At 40.4% G+C, this 16,499-nt stretch overlaps 1 protein-coding gene across 1 annotated transcript in view; it reads right to left on the bottom strand.

Annotated features, from left to right (window-relative positions):
• The window catches only part of COLGALT2 (collagen beta(1-O)galactosyltransferase 2), a 103,281-nt gene that overhangs the window by 15,712 nt on the left and 71,070 nt on the right, over positions 1-16,499 (bottom strand). The window contains exons 6-7 of the mRNA XM_003264454.4: positions 12,281-12,400; positions 3,272-3,348 (exon numbers count right to left, since the gene is read on the bottom strand). Coding sequence (XP_003264502.2) covers positions 3,272-3,348; positions 12,281-12,400 — 197 coding nt within the window. The remainder of the gene's footprint in view (positions 1-3,271; positions 3,349-12,280; positions 12,401-16,499) is intronic.

Genomic DNA, 16,499 nt, shown 5'->3' with positions numbered 1-16,499 from the left:
AACAGCTTCAGTAAAGTTGCAAGATACAAAGTCAACACACAAAAATCATCAGCGTTTATATATGCTAACAACAAACAATCTGAAAAAGAAATAGAAAAAGCAATCCCATTTACAATAGCTACAAAAAAATTTAATAATACTTAGGAATAAATTTAACCAAAGAAAGTAAAGATCTTAATAATGAAAACTATAAAACACTGATTAAAGAAATGGAAGGATATTAAAAAAAGAAAGACATCCCATGTTCATAGATTGGAATAATTAATGTTGCTAAAATGTCCATACTATCAAATGTGATAAACAGAGTCAATGCAATCCCTACCAAAATACAAATAACAGTTTTCGTAGAAACAGAAAAAAAATCTTAAAATTTTCATGGAACCACAAAAGACCCTGAATAGCCAAAGCTGTCCTGAGCAAAAAGAACAGCTCAAGGCAGCACACTACCTGCCTTTAAAATATGCTACAAAGCTATAGTAACCAAAACAGCATGGTACTGGCATAAGAATAGACAACACACAGACCAATGGAACAGAATATAGAACCAGAAATAAGTGCACACATTTACGGCCAACTCATTTTCAACAAGGACAACAAGAGTTACAGATAATGAGGATGTCCTCACTATTCCCAGATTTAATGAACCATAGAAGTATCTAAAGCTTTGTGAATGCCATTACAGGTAAATCAATGTTTTAACAAATAAGGTCCTTTTGCTACAAACAGTAAGAAACATTTTAAATGTTAAACTAGTGACTTTAACTGCCAGTGAGAAATGATGATGACACATAGCATGGTAAAGCAGAAACCTATAGAAACAAGTCAGGTGGTGTTGACTTCATACTGACTAACCATCTGGATGACTCTGAGGAGACATTAATGTTTCTGGGTCCAGTTCTATAAAAATAGGGAGGTGAACAAACTCGTCTTTCAAATTCAGTACAGATTAAAATGTCTAAGATAGGTGGTTTATAATAAAGTTGGCTTTCTGCTATGGCCAGAATAAAGGAGAAACTTTCATCTTAGAACTAGTCTGGAGTTCTGTGTTAAGGTTTGGTTCACATGGTCATTCTGAATGCAGTCATAAACATATGTTTCACTGGAATTAAAAGCTACACTAACTAAAATTTCAACCCTTCCTTGCAAAATAATCTCATTTCTATCCATTTATAAATCCCTGGGCATAGAAACTGATGGAGGAGCAAGATATTCTCTTTGAAGAAATTGTCTACCTGATCTAGGGCCAAGTAGATTAAGTGCATCCTAATTTTACTACCTTCCTTGTTTACCTAACTGGATAATTATTTTGTAAAAAACATAATTTTCTGTGGTGACTCTATTTGCCTCATTACTTGGGACTTTATAACTTAATGGGTTGTGTTCTTTTAGTCAGAATCATACTGTGATGGGTCATGCCTCATCCCCTAATTTTCCAGATATGGAAAGGAAAGGGCATTTTCTCAGGTATAAACATGAAGCCAACTGAGGTCATTCTAAGAGAACAAAAACAAAACAGGACAAAAAATCAACAGAAATAAATCCAAAAAGGCCCCCAAAACCAGAGACCTCCAGTCTGGGAAGACTTTTAGTAAATAACAATCCAGTTCCAGTCCCTGCCAGGACAAGTGCAATAAAACTGTAGCCACGAAGTAAAAACACAGACGGCTCGCTCATACTTAGTGAACAGTAAACAGAGAAAAGAGTGTCACAGCCAAATGCAGCCCAGACACCACCAGTGAGGTCACAGAGTCCAAGGAGGATTGAAAAGCCCCTGAAAAGCCCTTTTTCTACCATGCTATCTCTGTTCCATACAGAGAGGTGACTAACCTCAGACTCAGGAAAGTAGAGTCTCTGAGCCTGTGCCACTTCACGGAGTTGGCTTTCTCCTGAAGGGCTCTAGGAGTGACCCAGTCCTTACACCGTGTCCTGCCCAAACAAGACCAGAACTGGAAGATCCTGGTTTTGTCTTATTTTATTTGCTTTGGTTTGGTCCTCATAGCAATGTTTTTAGGAGGAGAAACGAATCTATGTAAGGACACTTGGGTCCTTTCACCTGGGGAACCGAGAGAGAGCTGTAGGGAAGGAAAGTTACAGTAATATGTGGAAGCTGGTCCACTGTGGGTGTGGGACAACCTTCTCTGTAGCCCTGATCATTTTTAAAAACTATTTGCAAATGAGTCTTATTCCTATCTACTACCTGTAGCTCATCTCTTCTCATTCTGCCTTTTGTGGAAACAGCATAGAAGCTGTTAACTCTTCCCCATTTAATATTCATGAAATACTGTTTCCCCCTTCCTGAAGTATAGCTCCAAATCAGTTTTATGGAAGAAATCTTAATTCCCAGTTCTAGTGTCAAATCCCTTTGAGAAGGCTGTACTCTGGGGACATGTACATATATGTATGTATATGTTACCATGTGATAAACAAGGCATCTTCCTTCGATTAATCAGTGGCAATGAGCACCAAGCTCAAAGCCTGATCTGTTACATATCCAGAGTCCATGGAAGAGTTCTCAGTTTGTGGACTCCTGAGGCACTGCCCTAGCTTCTAGACCACCAAGCTCCTTCTGAATACTGTTCAGCAGCTACAGGAGACACCCATGAGAGAGTCAGTGACGTGGAGTTACAATCCCTGCCAAGTATCTGTTATGCATATTACCAGGAGGGGAACCTCTTAATATTTCTGCTTCATTCTTCATACAACTAAAACTTAATAATAAATACTACCCTTAGAATATTATTAGGAAGTTCTTGCCTGCTGAAAGGCAGAATTTTAGAACAAATATGTTTTTTTTTCTTTCTTTGTCCTCTCAACCCTGCTCACCAACCTTTTTCCATAGAAGAATAGTAGAAAAAAAAGAAAGCACAGAAAGTTCCAGAATAGTTTCCACTTGCTCAGATGTGGCAGAATAAAGTTAAAGTCCTCCATATCTAAAACATGTATCCTCTCTTACTCTTGAATTTTGATAAAAAGGTTGATTAAAATTATCACAATATCTGCTCCTAGAAAATATCAAATTCACTTTCATTACTAAATGGTAATTTCTTTCTAAGTAAATGATTAACTACCTTTTATCATGATACTCCTTTTTTTAAGATAAGGAAACTGAGGAACAACAAAAACCAAGTAGTTTTCCCAAGACCTCAGAGCCATTTCAGCAACCAAGCCAATCTTGCTGGCTCTCAGATGCAAGCTCAGGCTTGTGTTCCAAAATGAACACACAAGCCTGCACATGCATGCATGTGCACACACATATAGACACCTTTCCTACCTCATCAAATCCCATCTTGTCTGGATATTTAGGGACAACTGAGACATACTGGGAGGGTTCCATTGGAGGACGGTCAACTGGAAGACACAAGAAACATGCAGAGTGCTTTGTTAATGAAAGGGTCAGAAATCAGAATTCCACCCGCATGCCTGATCTCTAGGGTTGGAATACAACTTGGAAATACAGGGCAGGGGACAATGGCAGCAGTTCTCCAGGACTGAGTAGCCACACAGGAACCCTGCTGGTCAGGGCACTGGTTTCAAGAGCATTTGTTTATATGGAGATTGCAACATTTGCTCCACTTCCCTTAAGACTTATTTCAAGAATATTTGGGAGGCAGTTTAGGATAATGGTTAAGAGGAAGGGCTCCAGAGTCGGATGATCTGGGTCCAAACCTTGGTTTGCGAAGGAGTAGGAGAGTTAGGGGACCTCTTTAAGCTCATTTCTTTGGTGTAAAACTGGGATAATAGAAGTGTATCTGTGTTATAAAATTTAAATGAGAGCTGCGTGCTCACCACTTTAACACAGTAAATGCTCAACAACTCTTAGCTATTACTTACTATGGCCCATGATGAAAGAGCTCAGAAATAGGCTAGAATTTTTACTGAAAAACACTTTTTTCTCTGCATTTAAAATTGTCAAAGTGTGGGACTGTTTTTATCCCACCTGGGCAGGTTTAGCTGTGGGTGCGCAAAAGGTCCTTTGCTTTAACAGGATCTAACCACGGAGAGCTGGCCCATGTCTAATGGGAAGATTCCAAGTGGGAGCGACACTACTTCTTCAATAACGAAAGTTTTATTTATCTGATACTCTAAAAAAGCTTCCTTTGCAAACTATGTATTTTAAAGGTTGGAAGTAATATTGGTTAAGAAACCTGAAAAGGCCTTGAAGAATGTTTAGTATTATACAAATTCAAAGTCCTCATTTGATTTTCCTTAAAGGGATAAAACAAGAAAATTTAAAATGATAGCTGGTAACTGGGTTGTTGAGAGAACTATGGGTAATGGCCATGACTACTGTAACGTATCTGTTCACCTCTATTCCAGGCACAGGCGAGGAATACACTCTCTTGCCCTTGAAGTTACTCAGGGCTCTATGACTTTCTGGGGGAAGTTTACAGTGTGGTGCTGCTGCTCCACTCTCCAAGAGCTCCCCCGACAGTGCCCCTGGTCCCACCACTGTGCTCATAGTGGCATGTGTGGATATGGAGCAGATGCAATTGGAAGCAGCCTGGAACATTGCATCAACATATGGAGGGCAGCTCCCAGGAAAGACACCTGCTCTGCTGACTTGGATAGCAAGAAATAAGCCATTGTTATATGAAGTCAATCAGATTTTTATATTCCAGCGTAACTTTGCCCATCCTGAGATACTGTCCAAAGGGTATGATCTGTTTAACTTCACTGAAATATTATAGAGAAATCCTGACATCCAATTTTACTTATTGGCGAATGATGTGAAATTCTAGAACACAGTGAGATGGAGTTCTTAGGCCAAACACAAGAGCTGGTCTCGTTACTTCAAACTTGAAACTTATAGTCATATTTCTGTGCATATGCAGTGCATGTGTTTGTCTTCCCAATAGCAGCCCAGAATATTCTGGTCCTTTCTGTTCCACTCCACTCCTTATTAGTTTCTTTTAAAATCTACAGGGAGGGTCCACCAGGTACAGGGTTAGGTTTTTAAGAGAAAGAAGCTTAAAGTACCAGCTTCCTCCTATTCATGATATTGTCTGAGGAGCTGTCTTGCTCTCCCTCCTGGGGCCTGAGACTTCGGAGGGTGTTACATTTTGAGTTACCCATTCTAGGCTGCTGGTCTCCTTTGGACTCACATGGCCTGTGTGGCTTTCACATTTCAGCCAAAGAGACTGCTTTTAGTCACTTTGTTTCCATCAAACATAGGCAGTCATTGCATTCACAGGACAAGTGTTGCAAAAAAAAAGCCACAAGTGGTTGGCTCCCAAAAGTCATCACTGGGCGAAAATATCAGAGAAGTGTGCTTGGGTTTTGCCACTGAAGGCAGCAGTAAGCCACAGAGGAAAACAGGAAGTGATACAGTGAGTCAGACCTAAGAAACTTAGTCTGTGGGGAGAAGGATGTATCTTTGCTGACAACAGACTTGAAGGTTAGGTATATCCTGGCTTCTGTTTGTAGTCATTTCTGACTCCATCATTCATAATTGATCTGGTCTCTCATTAAATCCCTTCCTGGAAATAATCCTTCCCTGTACTGCCACTTGGGACAATGGGCTTCATTGCTTTCAGGATAGTTTCAAGATCTAATGTGAATAATTACAGCCATTGTTACAGAGGTTCTGTGAGTGATATATATGTCACATATATACTTGACATATATAATCACATATATTTAATGTTCACATGTACCATGGGATATGTATGAGTGTCTCTATTTTTATAGACAAGGAAACAAACATTAAATAACTTGCCCAAGATCACAGAGCTGATAGAGCTGGTATTTGAACCTAGGTCTTACTCCTCCACCGGAGCTCTTAATTCCCATTCCACATCATCCCCAGAGCTAGTCCTTGGTGGCCACTGGTATTATTAGCCAACCAGGCAACTGGGCTGGGTCCAGAGTAGCTGATTTAAGCCCAGTCATGTCTGGAAAAGTACCTGACAGATTGTACTTGGATCAAATCCTACCGCTTCTTCTCTATAATTTCTCCTGAACTTCTTCCATTGTTGCAGCCTAGCTTGGCTCCTTACCCACTGTGCCTGGGCTGTTTTTGATTTTTTTCAAACACTCACATGTTCTCAGTCTCTCCTATTCTAATTAATCATGCTCACTGTTGTCAAAATAATCTTCCACCGCACAGCTCTGTTCTCAACCATAACAGTTACACTCAACACTTCACTTAAGGGCTTAACGGGTTGCTAGGTGTTTTCACAGTCACCACGTAATTTTATCTTCACTTTTTTGTGGTGGTTGGCTTTTTTTTTTTTTTACAACTAAAGAAACCGAGACCAAGCCAGATGTAGACTTGTCCAAGGTCAAATACTGAGTGATTGGCAGGGCTGGAACTCAGTTTTAGACCTGACTTCAAATCCAATTATCTTAATAATTTTTACATGAAGTACTGTTGTCTCAAAATGTCAATACTGAGAGCAGGTACCTGAGACTTCCTATCACCTTATGCTGTAATTTGCAAGAGTAATCTCCTCATGCTTTATAAACCATTTAAATCTAACATCTTTATAAGATCTGGCCTCCTGTCATTCATCTCCCAAAGGCAGCACATCCCCAAATTCTCTGTGCAGCTTCTAATGTACTAAATGAATTATCACATGAAAAGAGATGGGCACAGTGCTTTTAATAAGTGTTAGTCATTGTCGTCATAACCCTTCTCCCACCTCACCCAAATTCTTCAACTCTGATTTCTAAAACTCCAGTCTACAATTCAGAAATTCCCCGACCATCTCCTTCACAAGATTTTCCATTCTCGTCCACTGATGCCTGATAAAACCCTAATCCTGGTTAAACCTGTTGCCCACTTACTCAGCACCAAGAGGACTACTGTGAGAAACATACACAACTGTGTTGACTGAGTCACTTCAAAGCTACAATCACAGATGTCAAGTTGGCACTTGACACCACCAAATGATGTAACTGTCCTTTCATAGTAAATTTATTTTCCCACTCTTTGAGAGATTGTATCTTTTGCCTTCTCTCTCCTAAAATCTCCAAAATCTCTGTCTAGCTCATGACTGGCCTATATACTTCAGAAAGAAAATATTCAAAATCAAATTAGATCTACCTTTTCAATCCACCTCAAGTCCACAAACCAAACTGCATGTGTATCAATACATTCTGCCACCCCATCTGCCATATTAGATGAAGTTTCGATCTAGTATAGCCTCTCCAATATTGTTCTGGGCTGCAACCCAGGATAAAATCCCTCTCGTTTTCACCTTACAATTACCTTCTCTTCTACATCATCAAGATCTCCTCATATATTGGATCCTTGTGATTGGCATACAAGCATACTGTTATATTTCTATTTTTTTAAAAAAACAGTATAAACAGACAAACCCAACCTAACCAGAAAAACCTTTCCTTTGACCTCTCACCCCTAACAGCCTCCATCTGATTTCTCCATTCCCCATCCCATCAAGATTCAGCTTTCTCATCTCCCCATTGGCTTCTCTCCAGTCCACTTGAATGGATTTGTGTTCTCATCATTGCACTGAAGTGGCCCATATCAAGGTCATCACAGACCTCTCTCTTGACAGAACCAATGACCAATTCTTTATCCTTATTTTCCTTGGCTTCTCGGCAGCATCTTGGCTCCGTCTGGAAACACTTCTCAATTTTTCCTCCTAGCTCTTTGGCTGTTTTGTCTTCCCCGGGGATCTGTCCTCTTCTCATCCTATGCTCTTTTACTACATGAGTTCAGACTGTTCCACGGCTTCAAATATCCTTCTGATGCTGATGATTCTCAAATATCTGTCTCTAGCTGGAGTTTCTTCCCTGAACTCCAGACTCGTATATCCGACTATCTTCTGCCTTTCTATTTAGATGCCTATTAAATATCTTAAGCTTATGTGACCAAAACTACCTCCCCACCCCCAGTCTTTTTCTATAAAGTCTTTCCCATCTCAGTAAATGGCATATCAGGCTAAAATCTTGGACTCATTCTTGATTCCTTTCTTTCCTTCATGGACTGCATTCAGGTCTCTGTAAGTCCTGTTGCTCCACCACCAAAATATATCCTCAACCTGTCTGTTTCTCATCACCACCTTGCTAGAGCTCACATCCCAATCACCATCATGTCCCACCAGGAGAGAGGTACTGGTCCCCTACACTCTAGTATCCTCACCATAGCCCAAATGATCCTTCTAAATGCACAAGTCATATCAGGCCACGCCCCCTCTGCCCCACCCCATCTTCCACGGATTCCCATTACTCTTGGAGTAAAATCTAAATTCCTTACCATGGCCGGAATGTTCAGTGTGATCTGGACATTTCTTCTTCCATGACTTCATCTCCCTTGACCCAACTCCTTCTTTATACCCCAATCATGCTGGCCTTTTGTCCCTGGAACACCCCCAAGCTTTTCCTGTCTAACAATCTTTACATGTGCTGTTCTTTCCACTTGGGACATTCTTCATCCAAATTTTCATATAGCTGCTTCCCAGATATATTGTCTGTTGTCTAACTCTCTGTGTTAGAATATAAGTTCCCTGATGGCAGGGCTTCTGCCTGTTTCGTTCACTGCCGTATGCCCAGCATCTTGAACAATCTGCAGGGTACAGTATGTGTTGAATAAATCCTTACAGCCTGATTATCTCTTCTAACACCTTCATTGGCTCCTTAAGATGGGAATTTTTCTTTAGCTGAGCATTCAAAGACTACAACAATGAAGCCACCCCACTCTCTCAAACTTTATTTCTGCCTACTGTTTTAAGTCAGCTCTCCTTCAGCATGAGAATACTTTGTCTTTTCTTGGTCTGTTTCCTCTGCCTGTAGTGTCCTCACCATACCACTCTTCTTGTTTACATTTTACACTTGTACCCAAGCTTAGCTTAAGAACCATTAGGACTTGAGGGTCTCCTGGATCACACAGCCCATAGCAATCTCTCTCTATCCCAATTCCTATCTCTTTGATATTTTCTCCTTTCTCAAAATGCTATACTGTGTTGTTAGTGTTTTTTTAAACGTCTGTCTGTTTCTCCTATTAAATCATACATACCTGAAAACAGAGAATTGATCATAAAATGTTTTGAATCCCCAGTACCTTCAGAGAACGCATACATTACAGGCATTCTATGTTTGCTCATGAATAAAATGCATGTACTAATGCAAGCTTGTTCAACTGTGGCCCGCAGGCCACATGTGGCCCAGGATTGCTCTGAATGTGACCCAATACAAATTTGTAAAGTTTCTTAAAACTCTATGTGATTCTTTTTGTGATTTTTTTTTTTAGCTCATTTGTTGTGTCAGTATATTTTATGTGTGGCCCAAGACAATCTTCTTCCAATGTGGCTCATGGAAGTCAAAATATTGGACACCCCGTTCCTATTCTTCAATCAGTATAGTCTAACAACACTATTAGCAGCCATTTATTTACTGCTCATTGGGTTCCAGGCACTATGCAAAGTGTTTTTAACACCTAGTTAATCTTTTATTAGAGAAGGATACTTGACTGATAGGATTTTGTCATTGCCAATTTTTTATTAATCTTACATGGACTTCTAGGCCATATTTCTGCATTATACCCCTCAAAATTTTACCTTTCCAACATTTTCTTACTCCGATTATGTTCTATATTTTTAAAATTCAGAAAAGGAGGTAAGTATAAGAATGAAATAAAATGCGATATGTAAAGTGCTTAGCACTAGAGGTGGCATGTGTTGGGAGATCAATGATGAAAGCTATAATTTACAGGTTCTTCTCAAACGAACTCTACCTGGCTAGCATGGTAGTGTGCATATTTGTAATTTGCAATCATTAAAATCTTTATTGATGACATGTGCATTTCTATTTACCGAGAACTTACACTCTCAGCCCTGTGGGAGAAAACAAGAGAACATAAGGTCTAGCCGGCCTCTCTCTGAGGCCAGAGAGACTCTTCCTACTTGGGAGTTGAGACCGAGAGCCATGAAACGGGGATAATAAGGGACAGCACTTTATCGAGAGCTAAATGGAGTCGTAATAATAGCAACACCTCATTATTTTATGGAGTTGATATATTCTTTTATTTGCTCTTCTCAACATTGCAAAATCACTCTATAGATGAAGAAACTAAAGTCCTGAAATCTGATTCTCCCTTCATAAGTGACAGTGTCTAAGTTCGAGCCCATTATTCTGGCTTTGGGTTCAGTGCCCTTGTCAATACAGTTTTCATTCATTCATTTGCTCATTTGTTCATGCATTCAGCAGATTTTGTTTTGGTAACAACTACATGCCATGCACTGTGCTAGATACAAAGCAATAAGATGTCACCCATATCCTTTAGGGCCTAGAACATAGGGAAAGCAGCAGAAAAAGTATGTGCTAAAGAAATTCGCAAAGGAGATTCCTGAGGGCTGGTTCAAGAAATACTGTCACAGTGAATCAGCTCCTTATTTCATCATTTCATCATCATTCATTCAGTCATTTAACAAATATTTACTGGGCATCTACCAGGTGACAATGTGCTAGGTCCTGAGACTAATATGATGAAAAAGGAATTTATAGTGTAGGAGCAAAGGAGTGGGAAACAGATACTCATAGACAACTCAATGGATCTAAAAATAAACTCATGGTCTATTCTTTTCTTTTCTTTTTCTTTCTTTCTTTTTTTTTTTTTTTTGAGATGGAGTCTCACTCTGTCACTCAGGCTGGAGTACAATGGCACGATCTTGGCTCACTGCAACCTCCGCCTCCTCCTGGGTTCAAGCAATTCTCCTGCCTCAGCCTCCAGAGTAACTGGGACTACAGATGTGCACCACCATGCCCGGCTTATTTTTGTATTTTTAGTAGAGACAGGTTTCACCGTGTTGGCCAGGCTGATCTCAAACTCCTGACCTCAGGTGATCCACCTGCCTCGGCCTCCCAAAGTGCTGGGATTACAGGCATGAGCCACCACGCCAGCCATGGTCTCTCTTTTCAAACCTCTCCTTTATTCTACATGCCCTATTCCATTTAAAGTTCTTAAAATCACCCCCAGACACTCAAGACAAAACTTGGGAGTTTTCTCTATGCCTCCCTTTTGCTCATTCATCTACCAACAACTGTTGGCTATGTCCTTTCAAGCCTATGTGCTAAGCTTCTGTTCCTTCCTCTCCACTCCCACTGTTACTGCTCTAGCTCAGGTCCTCACCACCTTTTGCCCAGTAGCCGTGAAATGTCCAAAGTGGTCTCTTCACCTCAGGCCTGAGACCAGCAGCCACTGCCCATGCATCCCATGCATGCTCCACCTACACTTCTCTTACCTCTAGAGTGACCTTTCTAAATCCAAATTCAACCTGACATTTCTGTACTAAAATCTTTTTGAGAGTGCCCATCCCTTCAGCTAAAGCCCAAATACCTTCTTATACATCAGAGTCTCTTGACAGGGCTCCTGCCCACTTTCTAGCCTCAGTTCCTGCCGTTCCTCCCTAATCACCTCCACTGCCCACATACACACCTCCTGTGCTCTACTGATGAATAATAGAAAATAGACCCCACTTTGGGAAGCCATTTCAACATCTTCCCCTAGGTTAGGTGGATTGTTTACTTTTTCTTTTAGCCACCATTGTACATCACACATAATAAAAAGCATAGCTACTGATGACTAAGCACAGCAATTCATGCATCATGCCAGACCTAGAGGCAATAACAATAGTGTTTAAGGACATGAACTTTGGAGATAGCAAGATGGGTTCAAATCCCAATGTCATTTGTTTAGCAGAATGATCTAGGGCAAGTTACTTCAGGTAACATCTCATTATTTTTCATCTTTAATATGGGTATAATAAAACCCTTTCATTGAGTTGTTACAAGGATTAATGAAACAATGTACAAAAAGTGCTTAGCACTTTATGATGTAACAGTGGTATCTGTTACATCACGTGCTGTTATTAAGTTGAAGTCATAACTACTGTGACTGTACTAGACTTTTTACATATACCATATGAATCTGCCCAAAAACCCTGGAAGTTTTCATTATTTCCATTTTACAACTAAGGATATTACTTGCTCAAAGTCATATAATTAGAAAGCAGCCAAGTTAGGGTTTAAGTCCACACCACAAAACACTATTACAGCACTTATCAGATCTTTTGGAAAGTATTTACTTGTGTACCCAGCACTCTTCCAGGATGGGAAAGTCACAGAAGGCAAAGACCTTGTCATGTACATATTTCCCATAGGAAACGTTTAGGAAAGAATGAACAAATGAATAGCTATGTATTCAGCCAGGGGAGACTAATGGCTGTGAGATTCCAATCCTGGAAGAGGAGGGAAGCGGCTGGTATGGTCACTGTGGCAATGGAACAAGAGCCACCCCCTCTGTTCCTGGGTCACTCACTCATTGCTTCAATCTGCACATGGATGAGGTTCTCGATGTCTTCCTGCAGTGTCTGATGGGGCTTCAGGGGGATGGGCAGGTAGCCATAGTGCTCTCTGTTGCAGAGGTACATCTGGATGCCTGAGGACCCAAGAGAGGGACAAAGCCAACAATGAGAAAACACATTGCTGAGTAACAAGCGAGGAGAAGGAACCTGAACTGTGTTTGATGCTGAGTTTGACACTGCAATTAAATAAGTGGTTGTTTCAGATATGTCTATAGACCTAAAAAATGCCCCTTTATTTAAAAAGTAAAACACAGCATTGGGGACTAATAAAAACACTGGGCTATTCTTCAGCCCAGAGGAAATTGATTTTTTCTCTCTGAAGAAAAAGCAAACTCATGGCCTGGAATGAACAAAAAAAGCATGAACGGATCAAAAGGGAGGCAAGGAATTCCCATTCCGGAGAGCAGAATGGAACACTGTAATCCACCTACAGGAAATAACAAGAAAATGAGGAATGAAATCCACAATTGATATGAAAGCAAACAGGAAAATTCTGTAACGCTGACAGATTATTAAAACTAAATCTAGGCATACATAGAACAAAAAATGAAAAAACAAAGGAAATTTAAAATTCTCCAAGATTCTCCCTGGTTTTATTGCTTCCCTTAGCAGGCATGGATTTGGAGCCAACCAACATACATGAAACTTCCAAAATCAGTTCACATAGAGACAAAAGAGTCTGCATTTCAGCATGTTCTGTTAAGAACCTGTAGTGTGACAATACCAGAAGTATACAATACCCTTCTCATATTCAAATTGTTCTTCATAGCCCCACCTGATAACTTGCAGAGTTATAAGGCATCTGTGTTTAACCAGACAGCTAGAAATATAGGAATCAGGATGGTCTCATACAGATCATTGGTCAGCAATTGACACTCCTGATCAATGAAAAGACTGCTTAGTGAAAAGGATGAGTCTGCCATGTATCCAAGCCTCTGGTCCATGTATCCAAGTCTCTGATTTGTTAATTGCGATAATCGTCAGTGTTTTTTGGAGAGAGAATTATCTGCATAGGGACTCCTCTATTTTGTGCAGATGAAATTTCCTCCAGTCAGCTACATCATCTGTCAAATCAGGTGAAGCTGTCTCATGGCATTAACAGAGAGGAAGGAGAAAAGAAAATAACCTTTATTCCCTGCTTTTACTGAATCTGGCTTGAATCAAGGCTGGTCTACCAAGCACTGTCCCTTCTCTTGCCTTCACCAAGCAAACTCATTAGCTCTGCTGTTTGCCCACATGAATGCTTCTGGGGAGCTTCAAAGTGCACCTTCTTGTAAAGTCATCATGAATTCAGGAAGTGGAAGGAAAAAGATATTAAAGTTACATCTCTACCCTAATTAGGCAAACCATTTTACCAATTAACTTTCTGAGGCTTCCATAAAAAAAAGATATGATACCTATCCAAACTATCCATCAAGTGTGAGGGTACAAGGAAGGCATTTTTAGACATGCAAGACCATAATATATTTACTTGCCATCATACTTTCTCAGAATGATGTGGGAGAAGGATGAGGAGGAAAGGAAGAGGAGGAGGAGGAAGAGGAGGATGATTATAACCAGCAAGAAAGATTATAAACAACACGAACAGGAGAGTCAGTGTATAAGAGAAGAGAAATAAGTCTTAGGTTGATAGCTGCAGCACCACTCAGATTAGGATATATTAGAAAGCTCCAGAACAGACATCTTCACAAACATGCAGAAAAGGACATCTGACAAATCTGAACATTCTGAGAGGAGTTTGAGGTAATTAGTGATTAGTTTTGGATCATACTAGCAATAATAAAACTAAGCAAAAAAAAAAAAAAAGGCAATTATTAAAGGAATTGCCTCCAAAGAAAATTAATGGCAAAGGAAAACTAATCATGGCCTAAAAATGACCAAGCTTGGAGTTAGGCTTGCATGATTACAACAAGAACACTGACCATCAATCTGTTTGAAATTACATTGGGAGAACAGGGTGATGAGAAGAATGTGTTTGCATGCAGAGGGCAAAAGGCAGAAAGAGAGCTAACTCCTCCCAGTCTGTAGTGGAGAGTTAATAAATAATGCCCATGGTGAAGCCAGAAAATCAAGAAGTAGCAATGCATGCATATTATTTAACATGGATGTAAATATTATACTAAAATGATCACTTAAAATAGATAAAAGTGGTTGCCTTCTGGAGGAGAGAAATGATGCAGGGTGATGTGCAGGGGACTGTTCATTTCTTAATAAACCATGGGGAACTATATGAATACTTTCAACCATGTGCATGGGCAGTTTGATAACAGAAAATTTAAAAGAAAATGTGTTAACAATTAGATAAAGTCTACAAAAGAGTCTGCACTCCCAGTGAATGCTGCTTCTGGGGAAGACAACTTTTCTTTTGAAAAAGAAAAGTGAATTATGCTACATTTTGAAGGACTTTATTTTTCTTTTAAACATATAAAACATTTTCTTGTACTCATATAGTACCTTAACATTGCAGATTGATATAATTATCCCTATCTTTGGTGATGAAAAATCAGACTCAGGCTGTCACTTGTCCGAGGTCACATAGTAAGTCATTAGTGCCAAATCTTTGTCCCTAAAGAGCCAATGCCAAGTGCTTTCTACCCACCCAGTAATTGGAAGCTCAGTTCCAAGACCATTAGTCACTAGGGGATTGCCATCCCTCCACAAGGGGACAAATTTAATCGCTACCAGTGGTGTCCAGGATTTGTCTGCCCATTGCCCATATCACTTGCCTCTTTTGACTCACATCAGACATTTGGAAGACGACTGGCTGGCGCCGGGATGGTTCCTGTGGCCATGATACAGAACCCAGATCACTGGCCACAATGGGAGGTGAACTCTTGACCCTGGACTCATTACAGCCACAGAAACTTGCCTATGACCATATGTGCTCTCTTCTTGGGCTAGAGGGGTGGCCAAGCCCGGCTCACCAGCACAGTTGGATTGCTCCTCACTCATCACCCACATGGGGCAATGGCTAGAGTCTGGGGTGAAAGATTTAGGACCAAGGTTTGTGGTTGGATGGTCCTGCCTGGGACATAGATGATACACAGCTAGGGAGCTTCAGAAGAGTGAGAACAAAAGAATACCAATCATATTTCATGAAGAAAGAGGAAAGTGCTTTGCTTTGAAACTAAGGAAGGAAGAGCCTAGAGACATGCCCCGGACTGCACATGACTCCCAGGCTCATTCATGTTTCTCTCGAAAATACTTAGAGATAAGTACACTATTACCTTAAAATCCACAGTTGTCAAGAAATACCTTTCATATCCCCAAAATGACAGTGAATCTTTCCTGCCTTGACTCCTGCCCTGTTCATGGTCTGCACCGCCAATCTGGCCCTTAGCTTTCACTGCTTCATGACTATTAGTTGTGTTTTCACATGTAGAAATCTTAACTCCCAACTAACACCGTGCCAGGAACAGAAGGAAACACTTGGGAGTTCATCCTCTCTCTTTCCTTTTCTATCTCCTCTTCCCAAATGAGTCACCAAACAACTTTGGGTGTCTACCTGCTTTCAGTGTTCTAAAAAAGCCTTTGCAAAGTCTGACCAATAGCACACAAACTCCTGGTGAACAGGCCAAGCACAGGGCAGAGCTGAAAAATTCCTGCTTAACCTGAATCATTTTTCCCATCCCAATATCCAGGTATTGGTTTCATACAATGTACCATAATAATTTAGTGCATGGGGTCATAATAATGCTTTGTGCAGTGACTACAAAGGAGGACTCTTAGGCAGTGCCATTCATGTAATCGTTAATATCTCACTTTCTTGGAACATCCTAACTTCAATTCAACCTCTGAAGGAAAGAGATTGGCACTCAAAGGACTCAAAAGTCCCTGACTTTGCTTCCGTCCTGGGGAAGTCAGAGCAAATCACAGACCAACTGAAAGAAGCAGTTTCCATTAACACTGACATAGGAATCTTTGCAAAAAACTTCCAATCATATGAGATTGCTTTTGCGTAGACACAAGGGCTACAAAATGCCTACACCTGGCCAAAGGGTCTAAATTACTCCAGCAGCCAAGGGGGAAATCAGCCTGACCCATTTCTACCAAATATTCTTATTCTCAGCAAATCTATAACTGATGAGTGGGACACTATGGCTTTAAGGAGAGTCTGATGTGTGAACTGTATCTTGAATTTGTATTAACATTCTCATCTGCCAGCCACTTCCT

The sequence above is a fragment of the Nomascus leucogenys genome, chromosome 9 (assembly GCF_006542625.1).
Source record: "Nomascus leucogenys isolate Asia chromosome 9, Asia_NLE_v1, whole genome shotgun sequence".
NCBI classification, from domain to species: Eukaryota; Metazoa; Chordata; class Mammalia; order Primates; family Hylobatidae; genus Nomascus; species Nomascus leucogenys.
Note: the sequence above shows the minus strand (reverse complement) of the source record. Positions and strands in the feature narration are given on the sequence as shown.